General features: G+C 44.0%; 1 protein-coding gene across 3 annotated transcripts in view; it reads right to left on the bottom strand.

Annotated features, from left to right (window-relative positions):
* LOC112234449 (voltage-dependent N-type calcium channel subunit alpha-1B-like) overlaps nt 1-22,819 on the bottom strand; it is a 213,817-nt gene that overhangs the window by 110,707 nt on the left and 80,291 nt on the right. For all 3 annotated transcript variants that reach the window (XM_042311164.1, XM_042311163.1, XM_042311165.1), the window contains exons 3-5: nt 21,965-22,056; nt 21,396-21,548; nt 19,536-19,723 (exon numbers count right to left, since the gene is read on the bottom strand). In XM_042311164.1, coding sequence (XP_042167098.1) covers nt 19,536-19,723; nt 21,396-21,548; nt 21,965-22,056 — 433 coding nt within the window. The remainder of the gene's footprint in view (nt 1-19,535; nt 19,724-21,395; nt 21,549-21,964; nt 22,057-22,819) is intronic.

Genomic DNA, 22,819 nt, shown 5'->3' with positions numbered 1-22,819 from the left:
TGCACGTTTGCTAGCAGAATGGATGGAAGTGGGGGTTTATCCGATTGCCTACGAATTCTCAGAAGGCAGCCCGCCCTTTGGCCCCTTTTTCTCTGCCTCCTCTTCAAGCAAATCGCAGAGATCTGGGCCTGGTCCCGAGAAAGCAGTATATCCTTCGCATCGGATTCTGCTAGTCCGTGGTGAGTAATCGCAGTCCTGATGTCTAGAAGTTATTTTCGGTCATAAGAGACGGTAGCGGTAACATTATGTACAAAATATGTTTAAAAACAAGTTATAAACAAACAACACGTAAAACATCTGCCTTCCTCTCCGGCGCCATCTTATGTCCAGAACTGTGCTGTACGTGTCCTCATCCGCACCTCTCCCCGTGAGCACATCACTCCAGTGCGGTTCAACCTCCACTGGCTCCCCATATGCTCACACATTGAGTTTAAAATCCTGGTTCACATCTACCAAGGTATCCACAACTCTGGACCAAAGTATCTGTCTGACCTCATCCTACGCTCCTGCCCCACATGCACCCTTTGCTATTCCAGGTCCATCTCCCTTCAGCAGCAAGACGAAAAACTATCTGATCTGATGACACATGTATATTAAATTCATTATTATTATTATTATGATCATTGTTATTATTATTATATACAGTAGTTCATGAGTTTATTTTCTGCATATGCATCCTTCTTTCGATGTCAAACCCACCACTGGTGTGTGGGGCCCATGAGCTCTAATTTGTCTCATCTGACCATAGTACCCTGACCATAGTAATCCAAATGCCAAAGCCGTTGACAAAATCCAGGAGTTTACATTTTGTTGGTTGCTCTCAACAAAGGCTTTTTATGGCAATCCTTTCAAATAGCCTATTGGCATGGAGGTGGCGTCTAATTGTAGATATGGAGACTTGGTGACCCAAAGAAACGTCAAAGTTCTGTCATTCTCCAACTGTGGCCCTTGGACTTTTTTTTTTTTTTTTTACCCAAGACCGCCTTGGGTAAAGATACACTCTACCAGGCAAGATTACCACTGTTCCAGTGACTTTTAAACTTCTTAACTGCTGCGCTAATAGTGGTAAGTGGTATATTTGGTTTTTCAGTAGTTTTTTGTACCCATTGCCTGTTTTATAAAAGTCAACAACCATTTGTCTATTTTCATTTGTGAGTTTTTTCCTTTCCCCGTGACAAATGGATTTTACATGCATGTTACCTCATTTCTATACCCCCAGTAAGACAGGAAGCCATTAAAGCCATTAAAGGCCTTGCAGTGCCTAGCTCCACTCCTATTCCCCAGGCGTTCTCTTTTGATGACTTCTGTAACCGTAATAGCCTTGGTTATTAGAACATTAGAACATTAGAAGCCTCCTCCCTAAGTTTGTTTTATTCACTGCTTTAGCACACTCTGCCAACCCGGATGTTCAAGCCGTGTCTGAATCCTGGCTTAGGAAGACCACCAAAAATTCTGAAATCTTCATCCCTAACTACAACATTTTCAGACAAGATAGAACAGCCAAAGGGGGTGGTGTTGCAATCTACTGCAGAGATAGCCTGCAGAGTTCTGTCCTACTATCCAGGTCTGTACCCAAACGATTTGAACTTCTACTTTTAAAAATCCATCTCTCTAAAAACAGGTCTCTCACTGTTGCCGCCTGCTATAGACCACCCTCTGCCCCCAGCTGTGCTCTGGACACCATGTGAACTGATTGCCCCCCATCTATCTTCAGAGCTTGTGCTGCTAGGCGACCTAAACTGGAACATGCTAGCCATCCGACAATCTAAGCTTGATGAACTCAATCGCACACAAATTATCAATAAACCTACCAGGTATCACCCCAAAGCCGTAAACACGGGCATCCTCATAGATATCATCCTAACCAACTTGCCCTCTAAATACACCTCTGCTGTTTTCAACCAAGATCTCAGCGATCACTGCCTCATTGTCTGCCTCCGTAATGGGTCAGCGGTCAAACGACCTCCACTCATCACTATCAAACACTCCCTGAAACACTTCAGCGAGCAGGCCTTTCTAATTGACCTGGCAGGGGTATCCTGGAAGGATATTAACTCGTTATTTTTTTAAAATGCCTTCCTCACCATCTTAAATAAGCATGCCCCATTCAAAAAATGTAGAAACAGGAACAGATATAGCCCTTGGTTCACACCAGCCCTGACTGCCCTTAACCAACACAAAAACGTCCTGTGGCGTTTGCATTAGCATCGAACAGCCCCCGTGATACGCAACTTTTACGCAACCAATATACACAGGCAGTTAGAAAAGCCAAGGCTAGCTTTTCAAGAAGAAATTTGCTTCCTGCACACAAACTCAAAATAGTTCTGGGACACTGTAAAGTCCATGGAGAATAAGAACACCTCCTCACAGCTGCCCACTGCACTTAGGATAGGAAACACTGTCACCACCGATAAATCCACTATAATTGAGAATTTCAATAAGCATTTTTCTACGGCTGGCCATGCTTTCCACCTGGCTACCCCTACCCCAGTCAACAGCACTGCACCCCCCACAGCAACTCGCTCAAGCCTTCCCCATTTCTCCTTCTCCCAAATCCAGTCAGCTGATGTTCTGAAAGAACTGCACAATCTGGACCCTTTCTTTCTAAAATGGTCAGCCGAAATTGTTGCAACCCCTATTACTAGCCTGTTCAACCTCTCTTTCGTGTCGTCTGAGATTTCCAAAGATTGGAAAGCAGCTGCGGTCATCCCCCTCTTCAAAGGGGGGGACACTCTTGACCCCAACTGCTACAGACCTATACCTATCCTACCCTGTCTTTCTAAGGTCTTCGAAAGCCAAGTCAACAAACAGATTGCCGACCATTTCGAATCCCACCATACCTTCTCCGCTATGCAATCTGGTTTCAGAGCTGGTCATGGTGCACCTCAGCCACGCTCAAGGTCCTAAACGATATCTTAACTGCCATTGATAAGAAACAATACTGTGCAGTCGTATTCATTGATCTGGCCAAGGCTTTCGACTCTGTCAATCACCACATCCTCATCGGCAGACTCGATAGCTTTGGTTTCTCATATGATTGCCTCGCCTGGTTCACCAACTACTTCTCTGATAGAGTTCAGTGTGTCAAATCGGAGGGTCTGTTGTCCAGGCCACTGGCAGTCTCTATGGGGGTGCCTCAGGGTTCATTTATAGGTCTGACTCTCTTCTCTGTATACATCAATGATGTCGCTCTGGCTGCTGGTGAGTCTCTGATCCACCTCTACGCAGACGACACCATTGTGTATACTTCTGGCCCTTCTTCTGACACAGTGTTAACAACCCTCCAGACGAGCTTCAATGCCATTCAACTCTCCTTCTGTGGCCTCCAATTGCTCTTAAATACAAGTAAAACTAAATGCATGCTCTTCAACCGATCGCTGCCTGCACCTGCCCGCCTGCCCAACATCACTACTCTGGATGGTTCTGACTTAGAATATGTGGACAACTACAAATACCTTGGTGTCTGGTTAGACTGTAAACTCTCTTTCCAGACTCACATCAAATCCAAAGTTAAATCTAGAATTGGCTTCCTATTTCGCAACAAAGCATCCTTCACTCATGCAGCCAAACATACCCTCGTAAAACTGACCATCCTACCGATCCTCGACTTCGGCGATGTCATTTACGAAAGAGCCTCCAATACCCTACTCAATAAATTGGATGCAGTCTATCACAGTGCCATCCGTTTTGTCACCAAAGCCCCATATTACCCACCACTGCGACCTGTACGCTCTCATTGGCTGGGCCTCGCTTCATACTCGGCGCCAAACCCGCTGGCTCCAGGTCATCTACAAGACCCTGCTAGGTAAAGTCCCCCCTTATGTCAGCTCACTGGTCACCATAGCAGCACCCACCTGTAGCACGTGCTCCAGCAGGTATCTCTCTGGTCACCCCCAAAACCAATTTTTCCTTTGGCCGCCTCTCCTTCCAGTTCTCTGCTGCCAATGACTGGAACGAACTACAAAAATCTCTGAAACTGGAAACACTTATCTCCCTCACTAGCTTTAAGCACCAGCTGTCAGAGCAGCTCACAGATTACTGCACCTGTACATAGCCCATCTATAATTTATCCCAAGCAGCTACCTCTTCCCCTACTGTATTTATTTATTTAGCTCCTTTGCACCCCATTATCTCTATCTCTACTTTGCACATTCTTCCACTGCAAATGTACCATTCCAGTGTTTTACTTGCTATATTGTATTTACTTCGCCACCATGGCCTTTTTTTGCCTTTACCTCCCTTATCTCACCTCATTTGCTCACATTGTACATAGACTTATGTTTCTACTGTATGTGTATGTATGTGTCGAACTACTTTGCTTTATCTTGGCCAAGTCACACTTGTAAATGAGAACTTGTTCTCAACTTGCCTACCTGGTTAAATAAAGGTGAAATTTTAAAATACATTTTAAAAGGGCCACAATATTGCTCCTTAACCTAAGGATAATTTTAAAAAGTAGAATGTTAACGAGATCAATCATTTTATTTTGGCACTTATCTTTTTAGATAAAAAACTTGTTAAAGAGCATATCTTTATCTGAGCAATTGTATTAGTAGAAAATAATATAATTTTGAGCATACAATATACAGTAGCTCAGTATTTGTATTATTTATTTTATACAGTCTCTTTTTGCTCATCGTTACCAAGGGTGACAATCATTTCTGACGTGACTGCATAAACAGAGAGAGAAAGAGATGGGGAGAAAAAACTTCTGAATTCCAGAAAAGACTCAACAATAATGGATAGGTCTCTCAAGCAGACAGGTTGACAGTTTATACGGAAATATATTAAACCCCCAACCCGTCCGTCCGCACCCCTCCAAACCCATCCTGGGCTTTTAAAATTCCACAGGGTTGCATTCTTGAAGTAGGAAAAGTGCTGTAGAAGCATAATGATGAGAGAGAGAGAGAAACACACAAACACACACACACACACACACACACACACACACACACACACACACACACACACACACACACACACACACACACACACACACACACACACACACACACACACACACACAGATGAGAGAAAGATGCTCTGGTCTTCCAGGGTGGGACACCATCACTCTGACCTGGCAGGGGGTGTGGCACAACGCAGTACTACTACACACAGGAGCCATGGCTGCATCACATCTGCATTCCAGCTGGAGGCGTGTGTGTGTGTGGTGGGTAGATGAGGGTGGTGGTGGTGGTGTGCGTGTGTGATTCATATGGATAAGGAAATCATAATGAGCTTCCTCTGCTCCAGGTGACAGAGAGATAAGCCATGCAGTGAGATGAAACCACTCTAAATGCTGAGACAGAAAGAGAGAGAGAGAGAGAGAGAGAGAGAGGGAGAGAGAGAGAGAGAGAGAGAGAGAGAGAGAGAGAGAGAGGAGAGAGAGAGAGGAGAGATTCTGGGCATGTGGTCAAGGCTATTAGGGTGACTATGCTAGCTAACAGGTTAGCGAGACAGGCTGATGTAGTCTTGTGCCTTGAGCAAGGTAATTTAAACTGTCAGAATGTACATACCAACGTGTGCGTCAGGAATATGCAAGATACACAAGCAAGCAGTGGTCCTGGGTGGCTCAGTTGGTAAGGCATAGTGTGGCTTGCAATGCCAGGATTATGGGTTCAACTCCTGCTGGGGCCATCCATACAAAAAATATATATTTTTATTTATCTGTTATTTTACCAGGTAAGTTGACTGAGAACACATTCTCATTTTCAGCAACGACCTGGGGAATAGTTACAGGGGAGAGGATGGGGATGAATGGGCTAATTGTAAACTGGGGATTATTAGGTGACGGTTTGAGGGCCAGATTGGGAATTTAGCCAGGACACCGGGGTTAACAAAGCTACTCTTAGGTGCCATGGGATCTTTAATGACCTCAGAGAGTCAGGACACCCGTTTAATGTCCCATCCGAAAGACAGCACCCTACACAGGGCAGGGCAGTGTCCCCAATCACTGCCCTGGGGCATTGGGATATTTTTTTGACGAGAGGAAAGAGTGCTCCTACTGGCCATCCAACACCACTTCTAGCAGCATCTGGACTCTCATCCAGGGACTGACCAGGACCAATCCTGCTTAGCTTCTGAAGCAGTGGTATGCAGAGTGGTATGCTGCTGGCATAATATATGCATATACTACTGTATTTTGGATAAAAGCTTATGCTAAATGAAATATATTACTTTTATATGAATCTGGAAACCCAAAACTAAAATAGAGCACAATTGCTTCAGATACTCAATTAGGATCTAGGGGGAAATGTATGAGAAAATATACTGGAACGAGGAGCGGAAGCTGTACGGCAGCTCCACCCCCTCCCTCCGCAAGTTTCTGGCAAGTCTATGGCCAAGTGTTCCCTCCCCTTCTGATTTACAAAAGGTGCGCACACCTACTAAATCCTGATTCGTTAAAATAGACAAAAGCGAAAAGCGTTAGCACCGGAACAACTAGTTTCTTGCTAGTCGTTGCATCCCACAGTCTTTTGACAGATGTCACAGTACCATTCATTTTAGGTCGTCTGTCCACGAGAGATTGTTATAATATTAATCCTAGTTATCCTGATCATAATAAACCGTAATAACTTCCCCTGTCAGCTACAGCAATGGGCATACTAACAAGAACACGCTTTGATGAACCATTATCCATATGGGATAATATGCACATTCTGCATTGACATGGATCACTGTCAAGAAAACTGCTACCAGAACATCAAAGTCTTTGTTTGAAATGTAAAAAATAATAGCACTATTATTTGGTGTCACGCATCATGCCATTACATAGTAATCCACTCCTACGCTCGGTTTACAGTGCATCCAATCACACGCCCGCACGCATACACACTGATCTGCAAAAAGGCCAGCGTGCCAGAAACTTGGTAAAAGATTAAGACACCAGAACCAGCCTAGGCACTTGGAATCAATTCTGGAGCTCTTTTGAGAGTGCAGACACAGGGAGAACGAGGTACAAACTGTGGTGAATACCGGGGGAAACAAAAGGAGAAAGGACCTTGAGAGGATTCAGAAAAGGAAAGCCATTTTCTTTACGGTTGTAGATGACGTGAAGTGCATTACTCTCCTGGTAATCAACTTGGTTTTGTTCATGAGATGAACTCTGGAATGTTATTAGTGTAAAACAGGAAGAAACTACATCTCTCTCAATCTCTCTTCTGTCTATCTCTCTATATATCTCTCTCTCTCTCTATCACCCATATTTAACTCCTCTACACACTCCCTGTCCTTGCCTCTCCCTCTGTCTTTCTCTCTTCCTCTTTGCCTCCCTGGACACAGTGTAACCGTCTGTCTCGATAGAAGACACACACAGTCCCACGCACACAGTCTCTCACACACACACACACACACACACACACACACACACACACACACACACACACACACACACACGCACACACGCACACACACAGACAGTCAAACACACAGACACACACATAGTCTCCTCCACTCCCATCGTGTTTTACTGCCGCTCCAATTAGCCACAACCAAAAAGGGATGATTCACTGACAACAGAAACAACGTGGCCCCTCTCTGTGGCCCCTCTCACTCTGCACCACCCGTTTGCCCCTCCTCTCTGTGATGGTTGTGACAGTACAGGATACCATTGCGATGGGGTCAAGGTGCGCCCAGACTACAGTGACTCAGATGGCTCTAATGAGGCGAGAGACAACAAAGACTACTGTGACCATGGAACTAGAACCACAAGGACTACAGTGATGGTGAAACTAGGACCACAACCACTAATATGACCATAAAATGTGAAGCACAACAATGACTGTGACCATGAAATTAGGACCACAAAGAATACTGTGGCCATGAAACTAGGACCACAAGGACTACCGTGTCCGTAAAACTAGGACCACAAAGACTACTGTAACCAAACAAAAATACACATTAAACCTTAAAGGGGGCACAATGACCACAAGAGGACCACACAGGCAACCTACCACCATGTAAATTTACTTTTTTGTTGTGGGTAGATCAGTTTTAATATTGCAGACAGATTGTAACTTCCATCAATGTAATTGTCTGCATCATTTCCAACCCCCCATATATTTTGGGGGTAAATATACAGTATCAGTCAAAAGTTTGGACACACCTACTCATTCCAGGGTTTTTCTTTATTCGCCTGGAATCTCTTCACCTGGAATACTATTCCAACAGTCTTGAAGGAGGCACACCTGTTAATTGAAATGCATTCCAGGTGACTACCTCATGAAACTGGTTGATAAAATGCTAAGAGTGTGCAAAGCTGTCATCAAGGTAAAGGATGGCTACTTTGAAGAAAATTATATTTGGATTTGTTTAACACTTGTTTCTTTACTACATGATTCAACACGTGTTATTTCATAGTTTTGATGTCTTCACTGCTATTCTACAATGTAGAAAATAGTTAAAATAGAGATGTCACGAACCTCGCCGAAGATGGTGCCTCTTTCTGTTCGGGCGGTGCTCGGCGGTCGTCGTCGCCGGCCTATTAGCTGCCATCGATTCCCTTTCCGTTTGTTTTGGGTTATCGGGTAATTGGTTACACCTGTTTTGTATTAGGGTTTGTTTGTAGGGTATTTAAGGGCACTAGGCCCGCTGGGTATTTGTGCAGGCTTGTTTTTGTTACTCTGTGTTTGATGGTGTGATTTATTTATGTATTTATTCTCCGGACTATTTTGTCCTGTTGTTTGGACTGGCAACTTATATACGCCCTGTGTGTTGGCGTGACTGTTTTGTTGCGCTGGGGAATAAATTTGAAAAGAAAGACTGAACCCTGCTCTCTGCGCCTGATTCCACCCACCACTCCTAGTTGATCGTAACAAGAGAAGAACCCTTGAATGAGTAGGTGTGTCCAAACTTTTGACTGGTACTGCATATGTAAATATACATATATATCTTATATTATCATATATTATCATTTAAATATATCTTATCATATATTTTCCTTTGTTATTTTTTCGCAAACCCTACTCCCCTAATTGGAGTAAACGAATGAACAACAACATTTAGGCTTTTACATCCAGCTTATACACACTCTATGACTATATGTTCATTTACTGCTACATAACCATGCCCACACAAAACAAACCACACTACATTAACCCGGGCTGTTGTTGGGGAATAATCAGAATTAGTTGGTAACATAGGTAAGATGTTTTATATTCATCATATGTTTGTAAGTTACTTCTCATCAGAATGTTTATTTTTGTATAATACTGTGGCCGGGGTTGCAGTTATCTGTTCTATGTCAAGACTAAGTTACTTGGGCCGGAGAGAGGGGAGAGGTCTAGCGTTTATCTCTTGGCTCCACAATGTCTGTGTGCCAGTCAATGTGTCTCTGTGATCTTGTCAAGATAGGATGGATTTGATATATCCCTGTTGATTTGAGGATTGGTTTAGGTTCTGAGTTTGAGAAAAGAACATAGTTTAGGAGACAAAGCTGAACGATAAATTATGGCCAATGCTGTCTGGCTATGTGTGTCTTTGCTATAAAGGATCTCAGTTGCAATGTGTAAGGGACTCTCAGAGAATTCATTTATAGACACTGAATTGATCTGAGAGTCACAGGGTTGTGATGGAGCTCATATAATTAAAGATGGACTTTGTGATAAACTCTGACTGGTGTGTGGTTTGCTCTCGTGATTTGGTAAATACAGTAAATTTCCACGACACTGTCCCCTAACCCAAAAAAATCTTGGTTGACTGAAAGTCGTCTGTTGTTTCGACCAATCGATTACTCAAACCATGTAAACATTTGTTTTTCCATATAAAGACACACCCTCCCTTTCCTTTTGTTTTAATTCAAATCAACTATGTGCTTAGGGTCGTTATCCTGCTGGAAGGTGAACCTTCGCCCCAGTCTGAGGTCCTGAGCGCTCTGGAGCAGGTTTTCATCAAGGATCTCTCTGTACTTTGGTCTGTTCATCTTTCTCTCGATTCTGACAAGTCTCCCTGTTGCTCGCGCTGAAAGACATCCCCACAGCATGCTGCTGCCACCACCATGCTTCACCAGAGGGATGGTGCCAGGTTTCCTCCAGACGTGACGCTTGGCATTCAGGCCAAAGAGTTCAATTTTGGTTTCATCAGACCAGAGAATCTTGTTTCTCATGGTCTGAGAGTCTTTAGGTGCCTTTTGGCAAACTTTAAACGGGCTGTCATGTGCCTTTTACTGAGGAGTGGTTCCGTCTGGCCACTCTACCATAAAGGCATGATTGGTGGAGTGCTGCAGAGATGGTTGTCCTTCTGGAAGGTTTTCCCATCTCCACAGAGGAACTCTGCAGCTCAATCTGAGTGACCATCGGGTTCTTGGTGGTTCCAAATTTCTTCCATTTATGAATGATAGAGGCCACTGTGTTCTTGTGGACCTTTAATGCTGCCGACTCCTTTAATGCTCCTGTCTCGGAGCTCTACGGACAATTCCTTCGACCTCATGGCTTGGTTTTTGCTCTGACATGCACTGTCAACTGTGGGACATTATATAAACAGGTGTGTGCCTTTCAAAATCATGTCCAATCAATTGAATTTACCACAGGTGGACTCTAATCCAGTTGTAGAAAATTCACACGGATGATCAATGGAAACAGGATGCTCCTGAGTTCAGTTTAGAGTCTTATAGCAAAGGGTCTGAATAGTTATGTAAATTAGGTATTTCTGTTTAATTTTTTTATAAATGTGCAAAATGTATAAAAACCTGTTTGTTAGATTGCTGAGGATTTATTTAATCAATGTTAGAGTCAAGTTGTCTGAATACTTTCTGATGGCACTGTATATGCCTACATTTGCGGCCAGGCCAGGTAGCCTATAGGCCTACTTCCATGTTTCTCCTAAGTATAGCATAGGTTGTGAACTCTGCAAACAATGTGTCCACTCCGACAATGAGAACAGGAAGGCTGGAATAATATAGAATGCATTAAAATAGGTGACCATAACCAAAGTAACAAACGTTGTAGATTAGAAATCATAGGAATTAACGGTAAATGTACTACTGGTGATATATGTTATGGGGAATTGATCGACACTAACAATTAAACGCAAACAATTCACACGAAGAAGTTATGAAACAAAGAATCTGCACAAATTGGCAGAAGAGAGTGCATTCTGGAGTGAGAAGTGCATTGTGCATCTGGTTGCATGGTCAATCCGACGTCTGCATTGGCCATGCAGCATTTACGGTGATACGGCCTCAACAGACGTCAGGGCATTCATACTTCTTGCGCTTCCCGGAGCAGTGCAGATCTGTTGTCAAGGAAGTGAGTTTGTATTTATACAGGGTGTACCGCCCCTGGCTACCGTCAACCAATCATGTCAATACGGAGATATACAGAGCCCTCTGCATTGTTACAAAATTTGGGAGGCGCATGACGATGTGGTACGGAACTCGAATTCGCCTCTGTATGCCTCTAGAGGCTCCACAATTGTGTCACACCCTCCATATGGAGCCTCCGACCACCTTTTCAAATCAAGCAAAAATTGGCTTTTAGTCTAGGCCTCTGCAATGGATTAGTTCACTGAGATGGCCGCATATATATATTTGCTACTGCTTGACTAAAACAATCTCCGTCGACCAACAGCCGAACGACCAAACAATCGACCAGTCTACTGATTGGGGCCCTAACCCGATTACATATTGCCAATAAAGCTACACATGCCATTTACCACCAGCTCGGTGGCCTTGTACTTAGAGTGTCCGTCCTGCGATTGGAAGGTTTGGGGTTTTATTCCCTTAATGCGAGTCCTACCAAAGACTCTAGAAATGGGACTTGATTCCTCTCTGCTTGGCACTCAGCATTAAGGAGATGGATTGTGGGTAAGGCCCTACAATAGACTAGCATCCTGTCCAGGGGATGTACATTTAGCTGCCTCGTGCTACAGAAACAGGCGAGATGGGCTCCTGCACTATTCTGGCTTGAACAAGTCTACTTACTTTATGCCATTTACCAGAGGCTTTTATTCAAATTCACACTACATTTAGACAAAGCAGCCATCAGTTCAAGGGAGATAAAGTCCTCTGTACATCATGCGGTCGGCATGTGACCACTGTGCCAAGGAGGATTATGGGGGACATAAAGTAAAACATGACACAGCAGAGGTGATTAGAGATGGTTCTAGTTAGTCGGCAGTCATTAGGTTGCCAGGAGAGAGAGAGAGAGAGAGAGAGAGAGCATATTAAAATCAACTGGCATGAAATGAAGATTGCCACATTATTAATGCTGGGAACCACCCCCGCTCACTAGAACAGCAGCATCTAGCCTGACTGTGGATGCGTCCCAAATGGCAACCTTTTCCTTATATAGTGCACACTACTTTTAATCAGGGCCCATACAGCTCTCGTCAAAAGTGGTGCACTACATAGGGAATAGGGTGCCATTTGGGAAGCAGCCTCGGATCAGAGCAGCAGTCAGCAAGAAACAGAGCGAGAAATATACAGAGAGAAACACAATGAGTGACAGAGGGGTAGAGAAAGAGAATGATTTACTGAATGTTTAGCACTCAGCATTAAGGAGATGGATTGTGGGTAAGGCCCTACAATAGACTAGCATCCTGTCCAGGGGATGTACATTTAGCTGCCTCATGCTACAGAAACAGGCGAGATGGGCTCCTGCACTATTCTGGCTTGAACAAGTCTACTTACTTTATGCCATTTACCAGAGGCTTTTATTCAAAGCTAGATCACACTACATTCAGACAAAGCAGCCATCAGTTCAAGGGAGATAAAGTCCTCTGTACATCAGGCGGTCGGCATGTGACCACTGTGCCAAGGAGGATTATGGGGGACATAAAGCAAAACATGACACAGCAGAGGTGATTAGAGATGGTTCTAGTTAGCCGGCAGTCGTTAGGTTGCCAGAAGAGAGGGAGTGAGAGATAGAGAGAGAGAGAGTGAGATAGAGAGACAGAGAAAAATAAAAGAGAGCGAGTATTAAAATCAACTGGCATGAAATTAAGATTGCCACATTATTAATGCTGGGAACCACCCCCGCTCACTAGAACAGCAGCATCTAGCCTGACTGGGGTTGCGTCCCAAATGGCAACCTTTTCCTTATATAGTGCACACTACTTTTAATCAGGGCCCATACGGCTCTGGTCAAAAGTAGTGCACTACATAGGAAATAGGGTGCCTCCAATCGTTAAGTTTGGTACAGCGTGTCGCCGCATCTCGTCATTATCAGATGATCATCAGCTGCTGTCATTTGAAAAGACGATTATTTTCCTCAATAGCATGCAGCGAATCTCTCTCTCTCTCTCCCTCTCCTCTCTCTCTCTCTCTCTCTCTCTCTCTCTCTCTCTCTCTCTCTCTCTCTCTCTCCCTCTCTCTCTCTCTCTCTCTCTCTGCCTGGGCTAAAGTCACTGCCTGATCATCCCCGCTCTGGGCTCGGGATAGCACAGAAACACTCCATTCCACAACATCAGCTGCCTGGGGCTGAGGAGAGGGAAGGGGGTAGGGGGTCGAAGGACAGGGTAGCGCTCATTGCACCATTAAGCAGAGCAGGGTTCCCATGGAGAGGACAAACAGCCATAAATCGACAAGGTTAACGTTGGGTTAGAGAACACGCAATGTACAGAATGGAGTGGGGCTTGTGCTCTTATTTCATTATGCCACTGTATTGTTCATCCCCCTACATCCATACTAAGTACACACACACACACACACACACGCACAGAGAGATACATCCAGCCTCCACACAATGCACTTGGTGTGATGTGCCATTATCACTGGGACTGACTCAGATGCTGGATGTGTGACCAAGACATAAGCAAGGTGTCAAAACCATCTGTTAAGATGCCTGCTTTACAATTCTCATGTGATCCCAAATGCAAATTAGAAAAAGCATATCCCGAGGCCGCATTTGTTGTAGCCGGGGACTTTAACAAAGGACATTTAAGGAAAATTCTCCCAAAATTCCACAAACACATCTATTGCCCTACTCGCGAGAGAAATACTACATTGTTATTCTCCATTCTGAGGCGGATACAAAACCCTGTGCAACTGTGTCCTAGATTTCCTGACGAAACGACCCCAGGTGGTGAGGATTGGAAACAACACTGGGGCACCCCAGGGGTAAGTGCTAAGCCCCCTCCTGTACTCCCTGTTCACCCATGAATGTGTGGCAACGCACAACTCCAACTCAATCATCAAGTTTGCTGATGTCACGACAGTGGTAGGCCTGATTACCAACAACAACCAGACAGCCTACAGGGAGGAGGTTAGTGCCCTGGCGGAGTGGTGCCAGGAAAATAACTTCTCTCTCAATGTCAACAAAACGAAGGAGCTGATTGTGGACTACATGAGAAGGAAGAGGTAGCACGCCCCCATCCTCATCGATGGGGCCGCAGTGGATATGGTCAAAGGCTTCATGTTCCTAAGCATGCACATCACTGAGGACCTGATATGATCTCACCACACCGACACCATGGTGAAGAAGGCACAGCACCTTTCAACCTCAGGCGGCTGAAAGAATTAAGACCCTCAATAAGACCCTCACATACCTCTACAGATGCAACATTGTGAGCATTCTGTAGGGCTGCATCCCTGCCTGGTACGGCAACTGCACCACCCTTAACCGCATGGCTCTCCAGAGGGTAGTGCAGTCAACGCAACACATCATCGGGGGCATGCTGCCTGTCTTCCAGGACATTTCCAGCACTCGGTGTCAAAGAAAGGCCAAGAAAATCCTTAAGGATCTCAGTCACCCAAGCCACCCAAGTCACCCAACCCACATACAATCGGCTATCGTCTGGCAGACGGAGACAGTACAAGTGCATCAGTGCCAAAATAGAGAGACTAAAAAACAGCTTCTATTACCAGGCCATCAGACTGTTGAACAGCTTCTATCACCAGGCCATCAGACTGTTGAACAGCTTCTATCATCAGGCCATGTCACAGCCATCACTAGCCGTCTACCAGGTGATGCACAATCACTCACTCATACCAAACATACACACACAAGCTAGCAAACAAACACCTCATACTCACAAACGCACACACATACACACACACACACTCACACAAACACATTCTCATATTCAAGCACACAGCCAACGCTGCTGAACCATGTCACTGAACCACTGAAGACTTTAAATACGGTATTCCCGACATACAGTACCAGTCAAAAGTTCGGACACTACTCTTCAAGGGTTTTTCTTTATTTGTACTATTTTCTACATTGTAAAATAATAATGAAGACATCAAAACTCTGAAATAACACTTATGGAATCATGTAGTAACCAAAGTGTTAAACAAATCAAAATAGATTTTAGATCTTAGTTTCTTCAAAGAAGCCAACCTTTCCCCTGATGACAGCATTGCACACTCCTGGCAGCCTCTCAACCAGCTTCACCAGGAATACCTTTCCAACAGTCTTGAAGGAGTTCCCACATATGCTGAGCATTTGTTGGCTGCTTTTCCTTCACTCTGCAATCCAACTCATCCCAAACCATCTCAATTGGGTTGAGGTCAGGTGATTGTGGAGGCCAGGTCATCTGATACAGCACTCCATCACTCTCTTTTTTAGTCTAATAGCCCTTACACAGCCTTGTATGTTTTGGGTCATTGTCTTGTTGAAAAACAAATGATAGTCCCACTAAGGGCAAACCAGATGGGATGGCGTATTTCTGCAGAATGCTGTGGTAGCCATGCTGGTTAAGTGTGCCTTGAGTTCTAAATAAATCACAGACAATGTCACCAGCAAAGCACCCCCACACCATCACACCTCCTCCTTCACGCTTCACGATGGGAACCACACATGCGGAGATCATCCGTTCACCTACTCTGCGTCTCACAAAGACACGATGGTTGGAACCAAAAATCTCAAATTTGGACTCGTCAGAACAAATGACAGATTTCCACCTCGTGTTTCTTCCATTGCTTGTGTTTCTTGGCCCAAGCAATTTCTTCTTATTGGTGTCCTTTAGTAGTGGTTTCTTTGCAGTAATTCGACCATGAAGGCCTGATTCACAGTCTCCTCTGAACAGTTGAGATGTTGAGATGTGTCTGTTATTTGAACTCCTTGAAGCATTTATTTGGGCTGCAATTTCTGAGGCTCTTAATGAACTTGTCTTCTGCAGCAGAGGTAACTCTCTGGGTCTTCCTTTCCTGTGGCGGTCCTCATGAGAGCTAGTTTCATCATAGCGCTTGATGGTTTTTGCGACTGCACTTGAAGAAACTTTCAAAGTTCTTGACATTTTCCGCATTGACTAACATTCATGTCTTAAAGTAATGATGGACTGTAATTTCTCTTCGTTTATTTGAGCTGTTCTTGCAATAATATGGACTTGTTTTTTTTTTACCAAATAAAGCTATCACCTTGTATACCACCCATACCTTATCACAACACAACTGATTGGCTCAAACACATTAAGGAAAGAAATTCCACAAATACATTTTTAACAAGGCGGCTACTTTGAAGAATCTCAAATCTCAAATATATTTTGATTCGTTGAAAACTTTTTTGGTTCCTACATGATTCCATATGTGTTATTTCATAGTTGTGATGTCTTCATTATTATTATACAAAGTAGAAAATAGTGAAAATAAAGAAAAACCCTTGAATGAGTATATGTGTCCAAACTTTTGGCTGGTACTGTAGCTCCTTCTAAAATGTATACTACTGTACTTTGTTTTTTAATCACACTTTATACACCACATATTTATTTATATACTGTATTCTTGGCATAGCTCACTCTAATATATCTACTGCTGTACATGTCATTCTTATATCTTGTGTAAATTAATCCGGTGTACATATGTATAGAAACAGGATACACCTGGGCTCAATTTCGAGTCTGATAGAAAAAGGGTCTGAATACTTATGTAAATCAGGTATTTATGTTCGATATTTTTTATAAAATTTATTTTAAAAAATCCAAAAAACTGTTTTCGCTTTGTCATTATGTGGTATTGCGTGTAGATTGATGAGGAAAGTGTTTTATTTAATCAATTTTAGAATAAGGCTGTAACGTAACAAAATATGGAAAAAGGGAAGGGGTCTGAATACTTTCTGAATGCCCTGTACATATGTATATATTGCATTATGATTACTGTTACAGCGCTATTTGGGTTGTTAATTGGATTCAACCTGACAATCTTACTTTCTTTTCTTTTTTTACATTTGAAATATTAGTGTACTTGTTTGACATTTTACTGCTTTGCTAGGAGCTAGTTGCATAAGCATTTCATTGCATCCGCTATAACATTTGCTAAACTGTGTATGAGGCCAATAAGAGACAGAGGGGAGAGTGAGCAATAGAAATTAAGACCAAAATAATTTTTCTTCCAAAAAAGGTCCAGTTGCCAGGACAACAAATACAAATTCCATCTACAGTAGACACCGTTGCCCTAGAGCACACAAAGAATGCACCACAGGTAACTTCCACAAAGTTCTGAACCATCTAAGAGACAAGGCAAGCTCAGGCCTTCTATGCCATCAAAAGGAACATGAAACTCAACATCCCAATTAGGGAAACACTTCAATCAGTTGTAGAACCCACTGCCCTCTACAGTTGTGAGGTCTCACCAACCAAGAATTCACAACCAAAAAATAAAACAGAGCAAGTTGCAACGTTATCTGGCCTTTAACAGAGAGTACACCGCACCGTGGCAGAACACCTGAGCACTGTGACTGACCCCAAATTATGAACATCCTTGACTATGCACAGACTCGGTGAGCACAGCTTTGCTAAGAGAAGACAAGTTATGCGCTGGCTGTCCACAAAAGGATGTGGAAACTGAGCTGCACTTCCTGACCTCCTGCCAAATGTATGACCATATTAGAGACACATATTTCCCACAGATCACACAGACGTACAAAGAATTTGAAAACATATCAAACATGAATAAACCCCATATCTGTTAGGAGAAATACTGCAGTGTGCCATCACATCATAAAGATGTGTAGCTCGTTGCCATGAGAAAAGGGCAACCAGTGCAGCACAAACAACATTGTAAATACCACCAATATTTATCTGTTTATTTATCTTCCCCAACTATTCGCACTACAACTATTTGCACATTGATAAAAACACTGTGCATAGCTAATAATATAACACTTTCAATGTCTTCATCTTTTTCAAATCTTTTGTTGATGTTGTTGAATTTGATCCTTCTCCCTTTTGTTGATTGTTTATTTCATTTGCTTTCCATTTGCTTTGTTTCCCATGCCAATAAAGCCCCTTCGAATTAAACTGAATCGAGAGAGATAGAGAGAAATGGGAGAGAGCAAGGGGAGAGGGAGGAAAGAGATAGATAAAGGGGAGAGAGAGGGGGAATACAAGGAGGGAGAGAGAAAGAGAAGTGAAAGAAATTGAGGGGAGGGGAAGAGAGAGAGGGGGATAGGAAGTGACAGGTGCACTAAAAGCCAGGTGAATCTGGTCCAGCTGCAGCGTTGATCCACACAGGTGGAGCTGCTTAGCATTATGAGAAAACAGGCAAACTGAGAGGTTTTATGAAGAGGAACGAGAGGAGGAGCATGGAGATGAAAAGGGAGGGAAAGGGGGAGGTATTGGTGCTGGAAGTTGTAGGGGGTTGCATATGCTGCTATCCTTGACACATTGTTGGCACCTCAGTGTACCTATAGACAAGGTGCCAGGATTTGGGGCGAAAAAGGAAAAAGCCAGAACGCAGCAGAGGGAAAACTAAACTGCCCTCTGTTAGTCCTGGTTCTCCAACACGAGCTGGTCTTTATTCAAACTGTCTAGGCAAGGGCTGCAATATCCCGATAACACCCCCCAAAATGACCAGGTTCCCTGGTAATCAGAAGGGAATAAAAGGAAAACCTGAGCCTTTTTTTGGAAGGTTACCAGCATTTTGCAATCCCAGTCTAGACAAAACCACATTTAACTAATTCAGCTTTCCAACTCAAGACAGTGTGGAGCCAGGACCCAGGGAATTGCATGGACGTGTGTGTGTCTGTGTAACAATCTGTGCACATACACACATAGTGGCACAGCAGACAGGTACACTCCCTCCAGATCTCCTGTGCTGTTTGCTACTCAGCCATGTAGAACCCAAACTGACAAAACAAACCCCTACAGTAGCTCTCTCCATTCATGCTTTCTCTACACTGTCATGCTCCAGCTCACTGCATACCAGATATAATACACAGAGATAGAAAGAAAGTGTGTGATGTGTCAGCTTTAAGTTAAGAAAAGGTGAAGCAGTGTTGTGTGTGCAATGTAGGGTTGCACATTTCCCAAAACTTTCCCCAAACTCCCAGGATTCCCGGATTTCCTGCTTATTCCCCATCTGATTCTAAGGAATCTTTTGACCAGGATTTTGGGGGGAATTTTAAGGAAGTTACTGGATTTTTGCTAACCTATTCATATTTGAGTTAAGAATACTGCAAGTGATAAGTGGTTAGAGAAAGTGCAAAAGAGAGAGAGAGAAAGAGAGAGAGAACGAGAGAGAGAAGAAAGAAGTAGAGCGAGGGAAAGAAAGAGAGAACGAGAGAGAGAGAGAAGAAAGAAGTAGAGCGAGGGAAAGAAAGAGAGAACGAGAGAGAGAGAAGAAAGAAGTAGAGCGAGGGAAAGAAAGAGAGAGTGCTCACGTTGTAGAGGATGTCCACCCATCCCTCCATGGTGATGCACTGGAAGACAGTGAGCACGGCGAACAGGATGTTGTCAAAGTTGGTGATGCCGTAGTTGGGGCCGATCCAGTACTCTGTACACTCTGTACCGTTAGGACACATCCTGGATGGGGCCTCCGTGCCACAGGGGAACGCTGCCGCACGCTCACCTGGATGGGGGAGATGAGATGGTAGAGGGAGGGGGAGGGAGGGAGGGGTGAGGGAGGGAGAGAGAGAGAATAGGTGGGGGAGGGAGGGAGGGTAGGTGGGGGGAGAGAGGGGGTGGGAGGGAGGGAGGGGGAGAGAGAGAGAGAGAGCGAGAGTAGTTGGGGGGAGGGAGGGAGCATTTGACTGGGCAAATAACCATCATCCGTAATTCCATGACCGTCAGTCACAGTCTTAGTAATTACATTTAAAACATACACACTGGAAAATTATATTAGCTTAAAATACAACATACACATACAGTGCCTAGTGAAGGTCTACACAGCCCTTGCACATTTTTCTATGTTAAAATATAATCCACACATTTATTCAATTAGATTAAATTCCTTATGGATATATATATTTATAGTTTTTGTCAAAAATTGCTCAAGCTCAGTAAATTTGGTTGAGAGTCATTGATGGACAGCAATTTTCAAACGTCTTCAAGACACACCAGAATAGCTTTCCAAGAGGTGTTGAGTGTTCCTTAGTGGTTTAAATATTGCTTTCCATCAATGACTCCCATCCAAATGTACTGAGCTTGGGATATTTTTACAAAAACAATGGATAAATGTTGCCCTAAGAGTTTGTAGAGTGCAAAGTTTGTAGAATCTTATTGAAAATGATACACAGCTGTAATGGCTGCCGAAGGTGCTTCCACCAGGTATTAACTCTTGGGTGTGAAGACATACACAATCAAGACATCTTTTTTTATTTATTTTTTGTTAATTTGGAACATTTTCTATTATTTTTCTTTAACTTTGAAAATGTAGAGTAGGGTGTGTAGATCAGTATTTATTCCCTTCGGAGATGTCATTTTAAGGCAGCAAAATGTAAAGACTGTGCAAGGGGTGTATAGATATTCACTAGCGACTGTACACACATAACACACTGACATGCACTCAGCGCTGAATGCAGCAGCACACCGGCTGAAGATTCACATGCTTGACACACACACACACAACTCAACATCTACACACTCTTAGCAAGTTGTCAAGACCTTTCCACACCACCAGCATACAGGGGGTCAAATGCACACGCACACACGCACGCACACACACACACACACACACACACACACACACACACACACACACACACACACACACACACACACGCACACGCACACACACCTCCAGCTGGGACAGCCAGCTGTCATCACTATGCTCAACTCACCCTCCACACCCTCCAACTGACGTGTGAAAGTAAATTAGTGGCATCATAAAGTATGCATACTGTAACTATCTACTATCAGATCCATTTTCAACTCTACACTCAACACACTGACTCCAGTGGGAGAATATCTACATTTCAGCTCCGTCCACGCCTTACCGAAACAGACATACTTATTCAACCTTGAGAGGTGATCAAACAAAATCTGTCAATAAAAAAATCAGTCTATCAATATGTAAACAAGCCTAAAACTTGGTACTCTGTGTGTGTGTGTGTGTGTGTGTGTGTGTGTGTGTGTGTGTGTGTGTGTGTGTGTGTGTGTGTGTGTGTGTGTGTGTGTGTGTGTGTGTGTGTGTGTGTGTGTGTGTGTGTGTGTTTGTATGTGTGGTGTCTGTTTGTCTGTGTGGTGTCTGTCTGTGTCTGTGTGTGTATGTACTATGTATGCGTAATCCATTCAAAACTCACCAGTGTCGACAGTGAAGCAAGTGGAGTGGAACTTGCCCATGTAGAACTCCACTCCGATGATGGCAAACATGAGTATGGCGAAGAAGAGCAGCATGCCTATCTGGAGCAGAGGCACCATGGCCTTCATGATAGACTTCAATACCACCTGAAGACCTGTGGAGAGAGATGGACCGGGGTAGAGAGAGAGGTCGATGGGGTGGAGGGGGAAGGAGAAAGGTAGAGGGGGAGGGAGAGATGTGCAGGGGGTAGGGAGAGAGGTGGAAGGGGGAGGGAGAGAGTTGGAGGGGGTAGGGAGAGAGGTGGAGGGGGTAGGGAAAGAAGTGGAGGGGGTAGGGAAAGAAGTGGAAGGGGGAGGGAGAGAGTTGGAGGGGGAATGGAGAGAGGGGTCGCCATTGGTATTTGGTCCATGTAAGATACAATAAGATACGTTATTTGTCTAGTCCGTTTGTGTTTGTGTTTTGAAAAGCGAATGATCTGTATAAAAAATCTTGAATCTTTCATTCATGCTACAATAAAGTTATGGTGCACAATGAGCAACCTTTGACCTGTTGTTGATGTCAGTGACTTACTGGGGATGCCAGACACCAGTTTGAGAGGTCTGAGTACTCTCACTGCCCGCAGAGTCCTCAGGTCAAAGTCTGAGCCCACCGTAGCCAGGATCCTGTTCAGGTACACACAAGACAACGGAAGGAGAGTCAGGTGAGTGCATTCAGAAGACGCATGTCTACTCAGGGCCATATTCAGAACCTATGACACAGCCTATAACATAATAAATACTGTTTGATTACATGTGCTATCAAATTTTAATCCGCCTGATTCCCCCTTTCTCTCTCTCTCTCAAGATATGTTCCCAGTGGAGCAGCGAGCAGCAGCAGGTCATTGTGTGTGAACGTCAGCTTCAGAGCCACAGCTGGAAGGCTGCATCAGGCCGCATTAGAAGCAGAAGCACATGGAGGGGAGACAATTAAGTGCTGCACTAAAACCCACTGAAACCCACGCTCTGGGCTGGAGAGAGAGAGACAGAGAGAGAGGAGACAGACAGACAGACAGACAGACAGACAGACAGACAGACAGACAGACAGACAGACAGACAGACAGACAGACAGACAGACAGACAGACAGACAGACAGACAGACAGACAGACAGACAGACAGACAGACAGACAGACAGACAGAATTGGAAGGACAGGAAGTGAAGGAGAGGTGGACAGAGAGGGAGATATATATGTGTTATTGTGAGGAGAGAGGGAGTAGGAGGAGAGGATATAGCGCATGAATATAAATAACAACGTAATGAATTAAGCTAAATAGAGGGAGGATAGAGAGGATGAGGGATCGAGGAGAAGAGAGAGAGATGTAGAGTAGCTTTATGGGTTGAGAGATCATGCAGAGTGTTGGAGGGTAAAGGCATTATGCATCATTACA

This window comes from Oncorhynchus tshawytscha, linkage group LG33 (genome assembly GCF_018296145.1).
Source record: "Oncorhynchus tshawytscha isolate Ot180627B linkage group LG33, Otsh_v2.0, whole genome shotgun sequence".
Taxonomy (NCBI): Eukaryota; Metazoa; Chordata; class Actinopteri; order Salmoniformes; family Salmonidae; genus Oncorhynchus; species Oncorhynchus tshawytscha.
Note: the sequence above shows the minus strand (reverse complement) of the source record. Positions and strands in the feature narration are given on the sequence as shown.